The following is a 17785-nucleotide window of genomic DNA, read 5'->3' as shown; positions in this document are numbered from 1 at the left end:
TGGGTTTTAGATTAAAACTACACATTTTAATATATGTATACATTTTAGATAAATAACGAATGACAAATAAATACTCTCTTCAGAGAGTGAAGCTCATCTGGGGAACTGCAGCTCTTCACAAACTCTCAACTGCAGCTCCACACAACAGCTGTCAATCACACATTTTGGTGAGAAAATTTACATCTGGACAGGTTCTTTAGCTTTTAGTGATAAATAATGTGCATGTACAATACAAGCACTGTTTATCTTTCTCTGAATATCAGGTCGCGGGTCCATCAGGCTGGTGGGTTCTGGGGGAGACTGTGCAGGGAGGCTGGAGGTTCTTCACAGCGGCTCATGGGGGACAGTGTGTGATGACTCCTGGGATATTAAAGATGCCCATGTGGTGTGCAGACAGCTGCAGTGTGGAGTGGCCCTCAGTAACCAGCAGGTACCAGCCTGGTTTGGTCCTGGTTCTGGACCCATATGGCTGGATGAGGTGGAGTGTGAGGGGAATGAGACGTCCCTGTGGAACTGCTCTTCTCCAGGCTGGGGAAAACATGACTGTCAACACAAGGAGGATGTAGGAGTCGTGTGCTCAGGTAAACCATAAGAAGTTAAATAATAACTTGACAATATTTTAAACATTTTCAATTATCTATGTATGTGACTGATGATATCAAGTGTACTTATACATGTTAAATATACATGTCAAAAATAATGATAAAAAATACATTAACCTAGTCTGTTAATATAAGTGCATTTTCCCAATGCGGATTGAATACTAAAATTCTCTGTAGTTTTCTAAACTACTTACACCACATGACAACTGAATCTACAGCACTAAACACAGAGTGTGACAAATGTAGTCTGATTCCCGAACAAATGACTTTCAATGATTTGGTTCTTCTTAGTGAATGATTGCAGCTTACAGCTACTCTGAGACTTAAAGCAGACTGACTGGATGCTCATATGATAACGTTTAAATAAAGAAACATTATAGGCAGGGCTTGACATTAACTTTTTTCCTCACCAGCCACTGTGGCTAGTGGTTTTCCAAAGTTACTCAGCATTTTCACTGGCCACAATTTTGCTGTTTGGAAATTACATTTTATATGATTAAAGTTGACTTTGGCATGCTTAAATTACTTGATTTTGAGTCATTTTACTTGATTTAGAAGATGTAAAACCAAATGCAGAGTGCCCACCCAAATCAAGACTACATTGTATATAAGCTGGTATGTACAAGGGGTGTACAAGTACAAGGGGTGGGCAATATGAGCATACCGTATAGAGGCTAATATGATAAATGTAATTTAATTAGTTATTTTTGCTAGGCTATAGGCTATAAAAGAACAAAGAAGCAAATTAGCTAATTACAAAAACAATAGTAGGCTACATTTAAAAAAAAAAAAAAGTTTATTTAATATGTATACATTTATTTAACATCTGTAGTTGTTTGATTAACATTAATGACAGACAGGTATTTAATCGGGCTGCTGAATGCATGGACGCAATATTCTGACACATATCCAGTTATTACCCGCCTGTTTGCGTACACTTACGCCATAACCGACTGTGTTCATAGGAGATACTCCACACACAATGGACATTTTGACATCTGTGAAGGGAATGTGGAGGTTTTCTACAATGGATCCTGGGGGAATGTGTGTTACAATAAGATGGACAGAGACACAGCAAGTCTGATCTGTCAAGAGCTGAACTGTGGAAGATCTGGCAGTGAACCCAGTTATTCAGAGGGACTGAAGTCTCATAATTGGCTTGATGAATTTAATTGTCGACGTCATGATTCCACTCTATGGCAGTGTCCATCTTCACCCTGGGGACTGAATGACTGTGAAAATGAAGTGGCCAAGATCACCTGCTCAGGTAAGATGATATTTAACTGATTTAAGATGATTTGAAGTGGTCATGTTTCTTTAAATATGATTATTTTTCCTTATAATTTTTCTATTAAGTATTGAATTAAATTTTAACATTTTAATTTCAGAGAAGGAGAATCTTGAATCTCCTCAGAGTCGTCTGACATGTTCAACCTCACCATCTCCTCACCAGAGACAGTGTTCAAGTAAGTTTATTATAAGGATGTATTTTATTTATATAAAGTAGATTGAATTATTAATATCTGTAGCACTTGAACACTGAATCCACATAATTTATCACAACTTTAGTTATACAATGCATTATGTATTGTTGTAAATGATGAGCTGAAGATGGTCAGTGATGGCTGATGTGTGTGATTTAGAGCATGTTCCTCTCAGACTGAGTGGAGGGGAGGGCCGGTGCTCTGGGAGGCTGGAGGTGTATCATAACGCTGTGTGGGGCTCAGTCTGTGATGATCAGTGGGACATCAGCGATGCTCAGGTGGTCTGCAGGCAGCTGGGTTGTGGAGCAGCACTGAGGGCTGATGGGAATTCAGCCTTTGGTGCTGGTGAAGGTGTTGTGTGGCTGAACAGAGTCGAGTGCAGAGGGAATGAGATTCACCTGTGGGACTGTCCTCTCTCCCTGAAGAACCACACTGACTGCTCCCACAAAGAGCACGCTGGACTCACCTGTGCAGGTCACAGCAAAAAACTGACCAATATTAGTCGTTTTTACATAATTTTAGTGATCATATTTTTTTATATTTGCATAATTTGTAATGTGTCTGTTTTGACAGATTTTCCAGATTTGTCAGTGTCCACTACTCCTGCTCCTGCCACAACAACATCAGCTTCTGCTCCAGTTTCTCAGACAGTGCGCTCAAGCTCAACATCAGTCTCTCCTCCACAAACTCCTCCAGCAGCGTCTCTCTCCGTGCTTGTGATTGTACTGGGAGTTGTGCTCTTACTGCTCTTAGTGCCACTGCTTATACTGATTCAGCAGAACAGAGGGATGAGGAGAGGTAGGAGAGATCCAGAGACTGTCATATTGTGTCTTATTCAGTGTGTGATCAGTCATGTGTTGTGAACTGACAGCAGGTTTGTCTGTCTACACTCACAGCTCTCTCTAAGAGGAGACACAGGACGACGACTGAGGCCGTTTATGAGGAGATTCATCGCAGACACAATCACTTCACTCAGAGGGGTGAGACATGAGGCATGAATCTTATTTAATATGATGAATTAATAAGAGAGTCTGTGAGACACTTGATGTTCATCTATTATTAGTCCTGTTAAACCTCCTGCTTCAAACCACAGAATTCCTGCAGAAAACCACAGAGCTGCAGGTGCATGTTAATATGAGTGTGTGTGTGTGTGTGTGTCTTCCTGTATGTATTTTTAGAGGGTAATAAGGAGCGGCTCATATGTTTGCAGTGTGTGTGTGTGTGTGTGTGTGTGTGTGTGTGTGTGTGTGTGTGTGTTTGTTTTTGTGGTTTACGAGGACTTTTGACCTGAATACGCACCAGCATTACGGGGACATTTGGGTTTATGAGGACAGGGGCCATGTCCTCATAATTCCGGCAGTGTGGATGTCATTTACTATGTCCCAGAAGCACCCTCTCCAATTTTGGCGCGATGTCCTTACATACCACAAAACCCAGAAATTTTACTATACACAGTGTATCCCTGATTTCGGGAGTGCGCCCCTGGAGCCAGGTCCCGGTATAACACCTGCGTCATCAAAAATTTGCATAATACACACAAGTGTAAGTTTTGAGGCCTCTGATTGGACAGATCGGTTCCGGTAGGCGGGAAATCGTGAAAACAAGATGGCGCCGGTGGGCGGAGCTTCATTCAGCTTCAGCATAAGTCTGTATAATAAGCAACATAATGCAAAATACTAATTATTTAAGTATTTTTGCAAGTAATATATTAATTATATGATAAAATCCCGTTTATATTATGATAAGTGTGGTGTAGTCAGAGGTGTATGGGGCAAGTTAATTTCCTGTTTGGACCGGACATGAGAGGACTGCGGACCTTATGAAGGCAACTGCTATTTAAAGGTAAGTTATAACACTGTTTAATAATGTTATAATGCTTCTCTAATAGCCTGTGGGTCCGTTTGGCTTATTTGTGCATGTCCTGTTAGCTCTTCCCAGCTCGTTTTACACTTAGAAAGCAGCTAGCGCGTGATGCTAACGGTGCTAGCGCACTTATAGTGATTCTGTTTACAGAGAATCAGCGATGCTCGTCATTTAAAACTTGTTTAATAAAGCTGGTACATTATATTTTATTTACAGAGTATTGTTAAAGGTAATATTAAAGCTTAAATGTTACCCAGGTTAATAGAGATGCACAATATTTAAAAAAAAAACGATATGGCAATATTGTTTTTTTTCCCCTGCAATATATAATGGAATATGAAAAACAATTTCACCAGATGACTTAAATAGCTTTTTGGAAATAACTAATCATTCTAAAATGATTGGTGTGATTTTGTAGGGGTGTGCGTCTGCATAGAAAATAATAAACTGCAAGCATAGATACAAAAATGGAACAAAAATATGAAATTAACAGTGCCTCATGTTTTCCAGGTAAGTCTAATAGCATTTAGGAACAGTAATAAGGGTATATAGAGTAATCAACTGTAAAATAACACTGCATAGTCTTTACTGTATACATCAGATATAATTATTCCTGGTTAAAGCTACAAAACTGATTTTTTTTCTTTGTATTTGGATGTTTTATTGCAATTAATGACAGTCTGCAGCAGTTTATTAGGCTGTTTTCACTATAAGAGATCAACTATGATCCATATAGCCTGCTTGACTTCACATAGGGCTATACTCCAATGTCACCACCATGAATAGGTATGAATGATAAAGCAATGTATTGTGCAGCCCTACAAGTTAATGTTCATGGCTTTAATGCATCACATTACATGTGTGTTCATTACAGTATGTCAGGTTGTGTGTGGCTTTACACCAGTTTTATGAGGACACCGTATTATGAGGACATCATAAGAACATGTTCTTGATGTTTGTCTTGACTGAAGGATGTCAGTGTGTTGTGTTAGTTTGAGAATCCTGGTCTATGAGGACACTAGTTTTACCGGGACACTGTGGTGCACATATGGAATACTAGGATCGATACTGATAACCCATAATTCACAGCTCATTTCGGCTAATACCAATATCAAAAATATTTATTATAATTATTATAACATATATAATAATTGAAGAAGAAAAAAATAGGACCCTCGGTTGAAATTGGCTTTCAATATGTAATACTAAAATGAGTATTTATTTGTCTTTATTTTGTTTTGATTTTTATTTGCTCTTCTTTTTTTTCCAGATGATAACTGAGAAGAATTAGATTAAACCAAACAAGATACAGCAACTCTAAAGGTATCCAAGAAGGTAATGTAATAATTGAGTTATTCCTTAAAGAATAGAATAGATTTCAGCTCAGAAACAGATCGTTTGCCAGAGTTATCCGTCACTGAATTATGATTGTGTGTGTAAAAAGTGAGTCAGGATCACTTACTGTGCAACTAGCACAGACGCAGTGTCTCGTATCACTCTCATACACACAAATACTGGAGCTCAGGTGCCGTCCAAATGTGTCTAGTGACCAGTGTCCCGGTAAAACTAGTGTCCTCATAGACCAGACTTCTGTCAAACTAACACAACACACTGAGTCAAAGTCAAACATCAAGAACATGTTCTTATGATGTCCTCATAAAACGGTGTCCTCATAAAACTGTTGTAAGACACACACACACACACAACATGACATACTATAATGAACACGCATCTAATGTGATGCATAAAAGACATTAAAATTACCTTGAAATATTGATTTGAAATTGAACTATTTTGTAATCTTGTATATTATCTCATCAATATTTTATGTGCAAATATTTATTGATGGGTAGTTATGTATGATTATCTGATTATCCTGTCCATGTTTATTTTGTATTAATTACTGGCTGACTGTACATTATCCCTTTGCTATATTCCATATATTATGTTTTTAGGTGAAGTGTTTCTGTATGTAACGCTTTATTTCATATGTTCAGATCAGCCGTCAGACCCAGCTGTCATCAGGCAGTGGTGATTGTGCTGCTCTTACTGTGGGTCTACATGAGGTAAGTGAGAGTTGTGCTGTAAGAGAATGAGCAAACCAAGCAAACACACGTGTGAGATCTAGGCTGTTCACATATTTACATCAGTGTTTCATGTCTAATTTGATGTTTTGTAGACTCTCTGTGAGGTTGATCCCTCCGCACTCTGTCCCAGTCAGAAGTCAGAGATACAGAGAGTACAGAAGGTATTGTTTTTTCTTTTTTCTTTTTGGAAATTAAAATTAGGGATGCACCAATATAAACATTTGGGCAGAGTTCGATAACTGATCGTTCTTTATATTTGAAAGCTGATAACTGATATATTGGCCGATTAATCTAAATCCAAATTTTATATACTTTGAGAGCCTGATTACAAAAACAAAAGGCTCATCATTAAAGGTCCTGTTCTTCGTGATCCCATTTTTCAAACTTTAGTTAGTGTGTAATGTTGCTGTTAGAGCATATATAATACCTGTGAAATTATAAAGCTCAAAGTTCACTGCCAAGCGAGATATTTTATTTGACAGAAGTTCCCTTTCAAAGCCTACAGCGAACGGCTGGTTTGTTCTACATCTCTGTACATCCTGCTTTAATGACGTCAGTAGAGCAGTTTGTCGACTAACCTCCGCCCACAAGAGTACGCGAAAAAGGGGGCGTGGTCTTGTTGCTCCCGCGTGGATAAGAGGAAGTGTTGCGTTCGGTTGCGTTTGTATAGTTTGTTTGTCGCCATGTCGTCGAGACGCTGTTATTTTCATCCCGGAGTCAAGTCACCTTTGTTTGGCTTTCCCAGGGACGCTGTACTTAGAGATCATTGAGCGCATGCATCCCCGTTATGGTGAAAGGCGTGACCTTTCCGGTAACGTGCGCTCTGCGTGCGCTAAGCTGCTGTCGAATCACAACACGGGAACCGCTGGCACAATCAGAACTCGTTACGTGTTTCTGAAGGAGGGACTTCATAGAACAGCGAAATCTTTCTAGCCGTTTTGAGGACAGTGAAAACAGCGGTACACAGATAAGTAAATTGTGTGAAAAATACTGTGTTTTTTTTACACGCGAAACATGAACACATGTTATATTGAACACTGTAAACACAATCAAAGCTTCAAATAAACACGAAAAACGGGACCTTTAAAAGCCATGACTCAAACACTTCAACATAAATCAAACCTATACAGTACAGTAGCCATTCATTCTATTGGCTATCATATGATTGTAAAAATTAAATTAATTAACTTTCTTTATAAAAAAAAAAAATGACAACACTTTACAATAAGTTTTCATGTTGTTAGTGTTAGCTAACATGAACTAACAATGAATGAACAATACTTCTACAGGATTATTAATCTTAGTTAACGTTAATCTCAACATGTTTATGATCCAGTGTTGTATCTGTTCATTTAGTGCACACTGTGAACTAACATCAACTCACATATTTTATTAACTCACATTAACAAAAGTTTTGCTCTGTTAGTTCATGTTAGTTAATGCAATAACAAATGTATTGTAAAGTTTTACCCAAAACATCTATTGCCTTACAAATAATAATAAATAAAATAAAATTAAAATGCAAACAAGTCATGGGCAACATTACTTAGGCTACATAAAGAATCAAATGCCTGTGCCATGGATAAATCAAATCAAATGGACAATAAGGGAATTATTTTACTCATATTGTTGATGAAAATGATACAAGAACAATACAAGTACTAGTTCTGATAAATAATGCATCAATACTTTTGAAAACATATTAATATTTTTAAAATTACAGTAATATTATGCGTGTTTAATAGGATGGTTTCAAATAACGTGTGTTTGAGGTGCGCGCGCTAAAGCTGAAGAGCTGAATGAACACCCATAAACCCAAGCGCTTTTGTTTAGCTCAATGGAACACAACCTATATATGATCAATTCGATATTTATAAAAAATAAACACAATATTACAACTCCTACTTGCACAAAATCATGCATAGATGAACTTGAACTAAGTTACGTATTGAAACTCCTGTTGTGGACGCACGGCAACTAAACCCAAAGACTTCACAGCGTTTTATTCAGATAGTTTTCTCATTATAATGTAATTTATATATGACAGTCCCAATTATTGTTATTAATGTTCTGCGTTGAAGCCAATGAGCATCAGCGGTACAATGAAGAGCTTTGCCTGAGTTATTTAACTGATCCTAATCCATCCTATATGAGAGAAATCAAAGGTTTATACTACATAACTTTACTATCACGACTTATATCTGCACACATTGATGCAAATGCACAAGTGCACTTGACTGTGTTTGTCAAAATGTGGAACTCCTGTTGTTCAGCGCGTTCTTCCCACAACAGCGCTGGAACACAGCAACTAAACCCAAAGAATTCACAGCGTCTTATTGCAATAGTCTTCTCATTATAATGTTATGTATATATGACAGTCAGTTATTATTGTCCTGCATTGCTGTTTGAGCTCGCGTGTGGAAGAGATGATCACCGGTTGGCCTACAGTGAAGCACTTTACTGCAGCGTTCAGTAACTCATCCTGTCTGAGATAAATCAGATATACACAACATTTTAAAAATATTACAGCTTACAATTCCACAAAATGCTGCGAATGCACAAACAAACTCTCCCTGTAACACCGCGCTGATTGTGATGCACCTTGACTGTGTCTTCCTTTTCAAAGTGATTCAAACATTTCACAACCATCATGGTGAACAGTACACATCTGAAGCTGCAGGAAATAATCCATTATTTATTAGTCTTAATATATATCGGCCTCATTGTTATTATCAGATGGAGTCCAGTGTCTGTGCTGCTTCATTTGGATCATCTCTGAATCTTTGTCTGTAGTTGAATGTTTATCTCTTCTTTCTTTACCTTGCTTTCAGGTGAGCCCTGAGAAGGACCAGTTCTCATTGGATGATCAAGGCTGTGCTGAGATGGTAATAAAAAGAGCATTGCATCATTTTAGAAAATGCTAGTCTAGTAAGAACCTTTTCATGTGTTTTTACTGATATGATTTGTCAAAACAATTCCATTTACACTTGGCCACATAAATGGGCCTTTGCATTTTATTTCCACGCTATACGCTGGTTTAACGGTGTTCACGTCATCGTAAAACTACCGCTATGAGAAGCATGTTATTTATCATCAGCTAATTTCAAGATCAATAGGAGAGAGAGTAGCATCAGCACTGGTTAAATAATTTATTCTCACTACTTTTAATGAAGATGAGCGCTGTCATATCTGACTAGAACATGTCATATAGCCTAAAACACGCTCTCACTTGTTTATAATTTGGCAGTTTTGTGAGGAGTAAAGTTGTGGTAAACCATATGCGGTTTCAACAACCATCTGCATTTACACTTGTCCAGTTTCATCTGGAATGCGTCTCAGACCACCTCCTGAAGTGCTTTGAGTCACCGGATTTAATTCCGTCTCCAAATGTGTTTGTGTAATAACATAAATTGTCTTTGTATCTTGCGGCATGCACTTTGGTAAAGCGTCTCTAAAATGAAATTAAAATCAAAAGCACGATAGAGCTTCATGCCCTTATCAAATCACACAAGACGATAATGAAGTAAGTCTACAGTTTGTTGTGCTGCGTGTTTCAAACTGAACTGCACACTTTCCTCACTCCATCAGCTCATGATCTGGCATTGTCCACGCCTCGTTTCACAGCCAATAAATGCAGTGAACTCCATCTCTACATGTGCCTTGAGTTTAACATGCAGCGAGCACCACTTACACTCTATTAGCACATTTGCATTATATCCAAACTTTCTGTGGACAGCTGATTTAAAGTATTTCACCCCATTTGTAATAAGATGCGTTTATAAACCTGTTTCCACTGAAACTGCAGGCTTCTGCCAGTATAACAGCTTAAGCGAAGAAATTAAGAAGGAAGTATTGTAAAATAAAATAATCATTATAAAATATACATTTTTCATTGACAGTAGTAGTATATTAGTATCTTAGCAACAATTATAATAATAGTGATCTAAAAGTATTATAGTTATTATGGTAACACTTTACAATAAGGTTGTATTAGTTAACATTAGTTAATGCATTAGTTAACATGAACTAATCATGAACAATGCCTGTAGCTTTACTGTTTTTGTAAGGTTATCTTACTGTACATATTTACATTAGTTTACACAGCAGTTCACACACACTACGGATGAATATTTCTAACTCACCATCTTACTCTAAAGGTAAAAATGCTGTTGTATACCTTATCAACATTATTAAAACAAAGCATGTATATTATTGGATTTTGAGAACCTTATTATCACGTGTACCCTATTTCAACATTAACTGATGTGTTAACATTTGTAGGTTCATTAAATAATAATAAATGCTTTGTTAATGACAAGTCATGTTGATAAAGAGTCTACAAATGTTAATAACACATCAGGTAATGTTGAAATAGTGTACACTTTACAACAAGGGTAACAAAATCCATCAATACATGCTTTGTTGAATGTTAGTAATGATAGTAAAGTGCGTATAAACATGAACAACCTGTCTGTTGATGTTTAGATGGTTTCCACTTTAGAATTATGTTTGCCAACAGCCCAAAATCAATGGCTTAATATTAAATAATGTTGATAAGGTACACAACAGAATTTGTACCTTTAGAGTAAGATGATGCGTTAGAAATGTTCATTTTAAGCCAGTGGTTTTAAGACAGATATATACGGTGTGTGTGTGTGTGTATATATAGATCTATAATATATAATGCTGCAGTGTGTCAGTAGGTAATATCAGTTTACATTTCTAAACATTCCTTTTGCCATTAATTGTAATAATCAGTTATCAATAATCAGATTTTTGCACTTTTATATAGTGAAACTTTTCTAGAAGAACATTAATGGAATCGGTGTTGCACCAACATTGTAATTCTGGCCTATACCAATAAGTTGATCATGTTCATGTTGGTCAAAAACTTAAAAAGGAGGTGTTTAATATAACATTTCTTCTCCAGAATAATAATTTGAATGTCATTTGAAATGTGATTTTTTTTTTTAGATATCAGGTGTATATTCAGTTTTAAGATCTAGATACAGGTTTGCGTTATATCTGAGTTTCTGATCAGTGTATAACTGATTTCTTCCAGGTGTTCAGAAGATGCCCATTGAGAAAACCACTGAAGTTTCTCAAGGTACCTGAGGTTTAAATCAGAATACCTCCATCAGTGTAAGTACAGGAGCTCTCATTTAGTTAGAGCTTACTAAAGCATGTGTTCTTCTGTACAGACAATGACAGCGAGGCAGAAACTGAAAGGACAAAACGTGTGCTGGTCAAATGCTGAAGTTACAGCTGTAATTGAACATTTTAAGGCTCATATAGCCAAAGGAGAACTGGCCACACTGACTGAAAGACCGCAGTGTAAGACCGCTGAGGAGCCTGTTTTGGGAAAGCACAGTGGACAAAAGATATTTTGTAAGAAATCGAGGAATTACCTTGAAAAGCAAAGCCTAAAATAAGTGATGTTACATCATGTGTCTCATTTGATGCTGGATTATTATTTTAGTTGTTGGTTTTGTTAGTTCATTCTATAGCTAAACTTATGTAGGGCAGCAGAACATACTAAGAGCTCACTCTATACATCTAGAAGTTGAACTGTTCTTGAAAGAAATAGTATTATACGTTTCAAAACTATTATTGATCTGACTGCATTGGCACTATATGAGAACTGAAGTGAGCTGGACGATGACATGAGTGTTTTCTCCAGAGCTGCTATAGATCATGGCCGTCGGAACCATTGTATGTGTGCGGGAAAAGACCCACCCACTTTTTACGATCAATGATATTGGACCCACTCACTTTTACCGTCTGTAATTCAGCACGTCTGTGCACAAACCCTTAACCATTATTAAACACATGTTAGATGCTTTATTTCAACTTTTCTAATATTTTCTTCATTTCTATTGGAAATAATTGCCTTTCCGATCTGATATGTGATGGAAAAAGGGAGTAGAGTGAGTTCGGCAAAAGGTGGATTCGAACCGCGGGTCGATTTGCGTCAGCTTGATGCCATGCGTCTCACCCGCACTATTGCTGCTCTCACTGATGCGGTGATTTCTGTTTTTTTGTCTGGCCCAACCAGACGTTTAGCAAACAAGGCGGTATATTTCTACTTAATGTAAATGCCGTCTACTCCAGTAAAAATATTCTGAGAGGACCCACCCACATTTTTTTTTTGCTTCCGGCGCCCATGCTATAGATGATATTAACTAAAGGAATAACTGATGATTTCTACAACATAACTCAATCAACACTGAACGATGACACTATACTCTTCTAGAGCTGCTCTACAGTCCAAACTAACTTCATAATCAAATATCATTTTAATAAATGTAATAATAATACATAATTTTCCTGTTATCACCGTTTTCCTCTAAGCTCCTTTGAAACTCTGACTCGACAATTGTGAAGAATTGTCTTTTTGGGTAAAGCGTCTCTTATAAGTCGTTTCTCTATATGCTGCAGCATTTATTGCATGTCGAGTGGGTTAATTTAATATATATCAAAGCTGTTTAATGACTGATTTCAGATGTGCCTGTTTCCAAATGGGCTGTTTTGTCTATCTTTCCGAAGCTTTGTAATGATGCTGTATGCTTTCTGAAACATGTTTTTATGTTTGAGGGTGTCACTTTCCTCTTAAAATGGCATGACATGATGGTATCACATGGTAAAACTGGAAAAACTCAATGTTTATGTTAATATTTTAAGTCATAATTAAAGCACTTCTAAAACACTTTGGTCCCTGTAATGTTGTAAGTTTTTTTGTGTAATGTATTGGAGATCCGGTCCTCTTAAATCACCTTAGTCTTGGTAATGCACCATATCTTCAGGTGTGTGTGTGTGTTGTGGGCATGAACCATTAAACACACACGTCCTTATAATGTTGGATTGTGCAGTTGTGTATTGTGTTTAAAGATCAGTCCTCTTAAATCACCTTAGTCTTGGTAATACGCAGTGTTTTCAGGGTAGTGTGTGTGTGGTCATGTACCAGTAAAACACACTGGCCCCCGTAATGTTGGATTGTGCAGTTGTGTATTGTGTTTAAGATCCAGTCCTCTTAAATCACCTTAGTCTTGGTAATACACTGTGTTGTCGCATTAGTGTGTGTGTGTGGTCATGTGCCTGTAAACCACACTGGTCCCTGTAATCCACTGAAATGACATATTTTGTGTATTGTAAAACGAGTGTCCTCATAATACGGTCGGGCCCCAAAAATCACAATTATGTCATAGGCGGGAACATTTCAGGATGGGCGGGAATGTCCTTGTGTACCACCAAAATATCATATTGTCATATTTTCTGTTCTGTTGTGTGTATAGAATATTTGAAGTCAGATTTGTGATCTGCAGATTAAAACAAAATTTTTGATAGTTTTATCATCACTGTAGGGCATTGGGAAAGGGGTGTCCCTTTAAACCACCACCATACTGGTTTGGCCATCAAAGTCCTTCTATACCACAAAAACAAGTATGTGTGTGTGTGTGTGTGTGTGTGTGTGTGTGTGTGTGTGTGTGTGTGTGTGTGTGTGTGTGTGTGTGTGTGTGCGTGCGTGTGAGTGTGTGTCTCTTCCTGTGTGTATTACTGAAAGGCAGTGAGGAATGGGTTCATTTGAGGATACATGTGTGTTTGCTAATAGGCCTAAAAATATATTTCTGCCTCTAATGTTTTTAAAAAGTAAGAGTTTTATGATCCAAAGGAAATGAGGATTAATTCTGTTTGTAAAGATGAACATGTTTCTGACTGTTCTGCTCTCCTTTATCAGGGAGTCTCGTCTCTGAAGAACTGCATTCTGGGTATGAAGATGCTGAGGAGCTGCTCTCAGGTTAGAGAGCTGAAGCGTATATTTATTCCACTATTCAAAAAACTTTTTCATTGAATTCAACCTAAATAAATAAATAAATATTATTAAAAAATAATATTAAATATTTGTCTAATGACTCTGTACCTTTTAAATACTACAGTTTACTTCTATAATAATATTCTGTTCTCCTTTTTAGAAAAAGACTTCAAGACTGTATATTATGATGATGTCACCAACAGCAGTGGCCTGAAAGGTCAGTGAACTTTTTAATTTATTACACGATTCAGATAATTAATAACTTAACACTAGAACCGCCACAGGGTAAAATGTACCCATAGCTGGTCTCCCAGTCATTTACTTTTACTAAAATTGTGTTATTTACAATCTTGTGTTGTTAAAAATTGTTTAGATAAAACCAGACTTAAAAAATGGGGCATTTATACCTAAATCCGCCAGCAGGTCAAATTTACCCCTATTTAATTCCTTTATTTTCACGCTGTGTTTGAGCAATATAAGCTTACACGATCTGATGTAATGAATAAAACAATTGTATGATTACCCCAAGTTTATTGTGATAAATGATACAACTAAAAAAATTAATGATTTTTTTTTTATTTAAATTTTTCAAATTTGATTTGAATTTGTCATTGCATCATCCATCCTATGCATTGCAGTTTATTATTAATGCTCTTTATTGTCGATTTAGGATATTTTAGTAATTTAGATAATATGGGTTATCTTAATACGTGATTAATGACATTATATTATAATATTACACCATCCAAATATGTATTTATTTCCTTCTAATTCTCGTTGTCATTGCAGGCTGGTTTAGCCTATTTCACCAAAAAGTTATTTGTTTAGCCTGCTTAAAATAGACATAAAACAACAGCACAAAAACAGTTGATGACTAAAAATAATAATTTCATGACTCTATACATTACTTTGTGAAGACAGTGGCATAATACAGTGGCATACGTTTTTTAGCCATATCAAAACAGAAATCATGTGCATGGGTAAATTTTACCCGCTGGCGGTTTTAGGTTTACAACGATCCCTGGCGGTTCTAGTTTAATGGTCTCATGACCTGCAACAAGAACATATTTTAGTATCCAAACATATTGTTTGTTGATGCAGAAGAGATTATGAAGGAAATCACACCGGGATACTATGATGATGTCATCACTGATGGACTGAAACCAGATCGTGAGACAGGTGCCGTTTACTCAATAATAGGATATGAAATACTTTTTTTAGTATATTAAAGTTATTTCAGTATATTAAAGGATTTTTTTTATGTGTTTTGAAAGTGATTAATGTGTGTGTTTTTTTAATAAATGTGTGAATTTGTAGAAGACATACCTGAGAGTTATGATGATGTCATCCCCAGTGGACAGATCTCTGATATCAAAAAAGGTGTTTTTTAATTGATTAAAAATATATATTCCTTTAAAAAAAACACCATTACTGATCATAGTTTATATTACTGTCTAAATGTTTTTTTTTGTGTGCTTATATTTCACTTTTTGTCCTTATATTTTCACGTGTAGTTTACACACTTGAGAATTTTAATGATGTCATCATTAACGGACAGAGCTCGCAAATAGGTGGGTTAAACAGAAGAACATCTTATTATCACCTTACATGTTCACATGAGTTTTGTGTAATCAAGACACTTAAAGGGAAAAGGGATCCTTCAAATGAGATTAAAGCTGTCCCAATTCAGAGGCTGCATTGTTCAAAGGCCACAAAGGTCGGGACAAGCGTTGTTAAATGGGACAGTCTAGCCTACGGAGGATTGTCGCCTAGCAACTGTGACAGCTGCCGTTGATGTAACGTTTGTACTGGACTTTTTTGAAAGTTATATTACACTGTCTGAAACTAAAACAGGGTTCACAAACAAATATCCTCACCATAGTCCATTTCTGTACATAATAAAGAGTATAAACTATATATAATCACATCTTAGTAAGATATAAGACAACATTTGAACTGCTTTAAAGTTTTTTTTCTTAATTTGTCTCATTAGATATTTGTTTAAGCTGAAACCCAATAGTTGCGTTTAAAAGTGTAATTCGGCATTTTCTCTCAAAACAATCCTGTCGTCACTGACACGCAATGAATTCCGGGGTAGTCAAGGCCGCAAAGGATCAATCTGTTGAATCCTTCATTTCACGGGAAACGAAGGACACATTTGAAGGCGGGACAGCCTTCGGAGAGGGAGCGGTGCACAATCGGCCTTCAAATGCGGCCTAGTTTGAAGGATGCAGCCTCTGAATTGGGACACAGCTGAAGTGTTTTATACTGATGGGACGTGTTTTTATGTCATTCTTGATCAGAGGGAGGTCAGGAGGAGTATGATGATGTGATGAGTGTGAGTGAAGATGTGAGAAACCTGTTAGGTAAGTTATTAAGTTATTGTTAGTATGTTTTCCAGATTCATAGACTCCATTTAAAATATTAATCTGATTACAACATAAATTAAGATTTTGTTTTTAATAGCAGATTATGACGATGTGCAAGAGGAGTCAAAAAAAGAAGGGTTCGGCCATTCAGCTCAATAAATTCGGCTCAATGACCACACCGGTTCAAGAAATCTGAACACTTAAAAGTTTGAGTGAAATTGCTATTGATATATAAAAAATCTCAGGTTTTTGTGTTTGTTTGTGTTTTTTGTTAAATGTAAATGCCTCTGTGAGATTGTGTTGTATTGTTTTTTTATGGCCTTTTTAATATCAGCAACAACAAAAAAATTATGCTTTTTCTGCAAAATTACCAAATGAAAAAAAATGTGATGTAACAGCTTCACCATCATGACAGCATGTACTTTAATTGTTATGAGTGGATAATGCTGATTAATTAAATTAAATGATCTACAATATATCAAATATTATTATTTTATGTGGTCAGGTGTGTTTTAACCAATAAATAAATAAATATGCATATTGCTTGTCTGCTTGGCATTTTACTTTTATAACTGTCCAACAAACTGAAAGTGTGAAGACATGGTGAGTTAGTGCACACAGTCACACACATTTGTTTGTTTTGTTAGGCCTATATAGGGCTATGTGTAAGTCAACAATATGTAACACATTTAAAATATATATTTCTTCTCTATAAAACATATGAATCACTTTATAAGTGAATAATGCTTAAAAACAGAACATTAGAGCCTCAGTGCAGCTCATATCCATCCTTAAAAACTATAGACAGGAAAAGTGCAGTACCGTTGTGTGACCACTGCAATTTCATCTATGCAGCCATAAATTAAACCATCATAATGTCATTCTACTTTTTGGTACTTTTAGTATTCTTTTGTTTGAAAATTGTCATTACCTGCAGTATTGAGTCATTCAAAGCTGCACAAACAGATTTTCAACTTAAAGGTCCCCTTCTTCGCGATTCCATTGTTCAAACTTTAGTTAGTGTGTAATGTTGCTGTTAGAGCATAAATAATACCTGTAAAATTATAAAGCTCAAAGTTCAATGCCAAGCAAGATATTTTATTTAACAGAAGTTCCCTTTCAAAGCCTACAGCGAACGGCTGGCTTGGACTACATCCTGGTACTTCCTTCTTTAATTACGTCAGTAGAGCAGTAGAACAGACTAACCTCCGCCCACAAAGAAACGCGAAAAAGGGGGCGCGGTCTTGTTGCTGTCCCACGTGGAGAAGCGGACGGTCGCGTGGAGAAAAGGAACTGTTGCGTTGAGTGTGTTTATCGCCATGTCATCGAGACGCTGTTATTTTCATCCAGGAGTCAAATCACCTTTGTTTGGCTTTCCCAGGGACGCTGTAGAGATTATTGAACGCATACATCTCTCCGTTAAGAGGCGTGACCTTTCCAACGTGCGCTAAGCTGCTGTCAAATTACAACACAGGAACCGCTTTCACGTGCGCTAAGCTGTGGTCGAATCACAGCACAGGAACCGCTTGCACAATCAGAACTCGTTACGTGTTTCTGAAGGAGGGACTTT

At 36.7% G+C, this 17785-nt stretch overlaps 2 protein-coding genes across 4 annotated transcripts in view; both read left to right on the top strand.

Annotated features, from left to right (window-relative positions):
* Positions 1-17785, top strand: part of LOC307126098 (scavenger receptor cysteine-rich domain-containing protein DMBT1-like) — a gene marked incomplete at its 5' end in the record, with an annotated part of 74180 nt that overhangs the window by 17052 nt on the left and 39343 nt on the right. The window contains 10 exons of the mRNA XM_079816474.1: positions 84-167; positions 264-573; positions 1568-1869; positions 1991-2068; positions 2246-2560; positions 2669-2884; positions 2983-3066; positions 3150-3208; positions 5947-6015; positions 6129-6197. Of these exons, the coding sequence (XP_079672600.1) occupies positions 84-167; positions 264-573; positions 1568-1869; positions 1991-2068; positions 2246-2560; positions 2669-2884; positions 2983-3066; positions 3150-3208; positions 5947-6015; positions 6129-6197 (1586 nt within the window). The remainder of the gene's footprint in view (positions 1-83; positions 168-263; positions 574-1567; positions 1870-1990; positions 2069-2245; positions 2561-2668; positions 2885-2982; positions 3067-3149; positions 3209-5946; positions 6016-6128; positions 6198-17785) is intronic.
* On the top strand, positions 3694-16757 carry LOC307126049 (uncharacterized protein). 3 transcript variants are annotated; one of them, XM_079816390.1, is made up of 14 exons: positions 3694-3928; positions 5220-5284; positions 5947-6015; positions 6129-6197; positions 8868-8921; positions 11099-11143; positions 11238-11424; positions 13772-13831; positions 14007-14063; positions 14948-15025; positions 15164-15226; positions 15361-15417; positions 16150-16212; positions 16316-16757. In XM_079816390.1, the coding sequence occupies exons 5-14, from the start codon at positions 8919-8921 to the stop codon at positions 16372-16374; spliced, it is 672 nt and encodes a 223-aa protein (XP_079672516.1). In that variant the 5' UTR covers positions 3694-3928; positions 5220-5284; positions 5947-6015; positions 6129-6197; positions 8868-8918; the 3' UTR covers positions 16375-16757. The 3 variants fall into 3 exon arrangements, with proteins under 3 accessions (XP_079672516.1, XP_079672514.1, XP_079672515.1); XM_079816388.1 differs by having other exon boundaries at positions 16313-16752; XM_079816389.1 differs by lacking the exon at positions 5220-5284 and having other exon boundaries at positions 3749-3928; positions 16313-16752.

Source organism: Gobio gobio (assembly GCF_949357685.1).
Source record: "Gobio gobio genome assembly, chromosome: 5".
In the NCBI taxonomy this organism is placed as follows: domain Eukaryota; kingdom Metazoa; phylum Chordata; class Actinopteri; order Cypriniformes; family Gobionidae; genus Gobio; species Gobio gobio.
This window is presented reverse-complemented; position numbering and strand designations above follow the sequence as displayed.

What these genes read in the sequence shown, in the direction of transcription:
- LOC307126049 (XM_079816388.1), top strand. An exon ending in CAGTGGACAAAAGATATTTT is followed by an intron (nt 11,425 to 13,771) that starts GTAAGAAATCGA and finishes CTCCTTTATCAG; the next exon opens with GGAGTCTCGTCTCTGAAGAA. An exon ending in GAAACCAGATCGTGAGACAG is followed by an intron (nt 15,026 to 15,163) that starts GTGCCGTTTACT and finishes GTGAATTTGTAG; the next exon opens with AAGACATACCTGAGAGTTAT.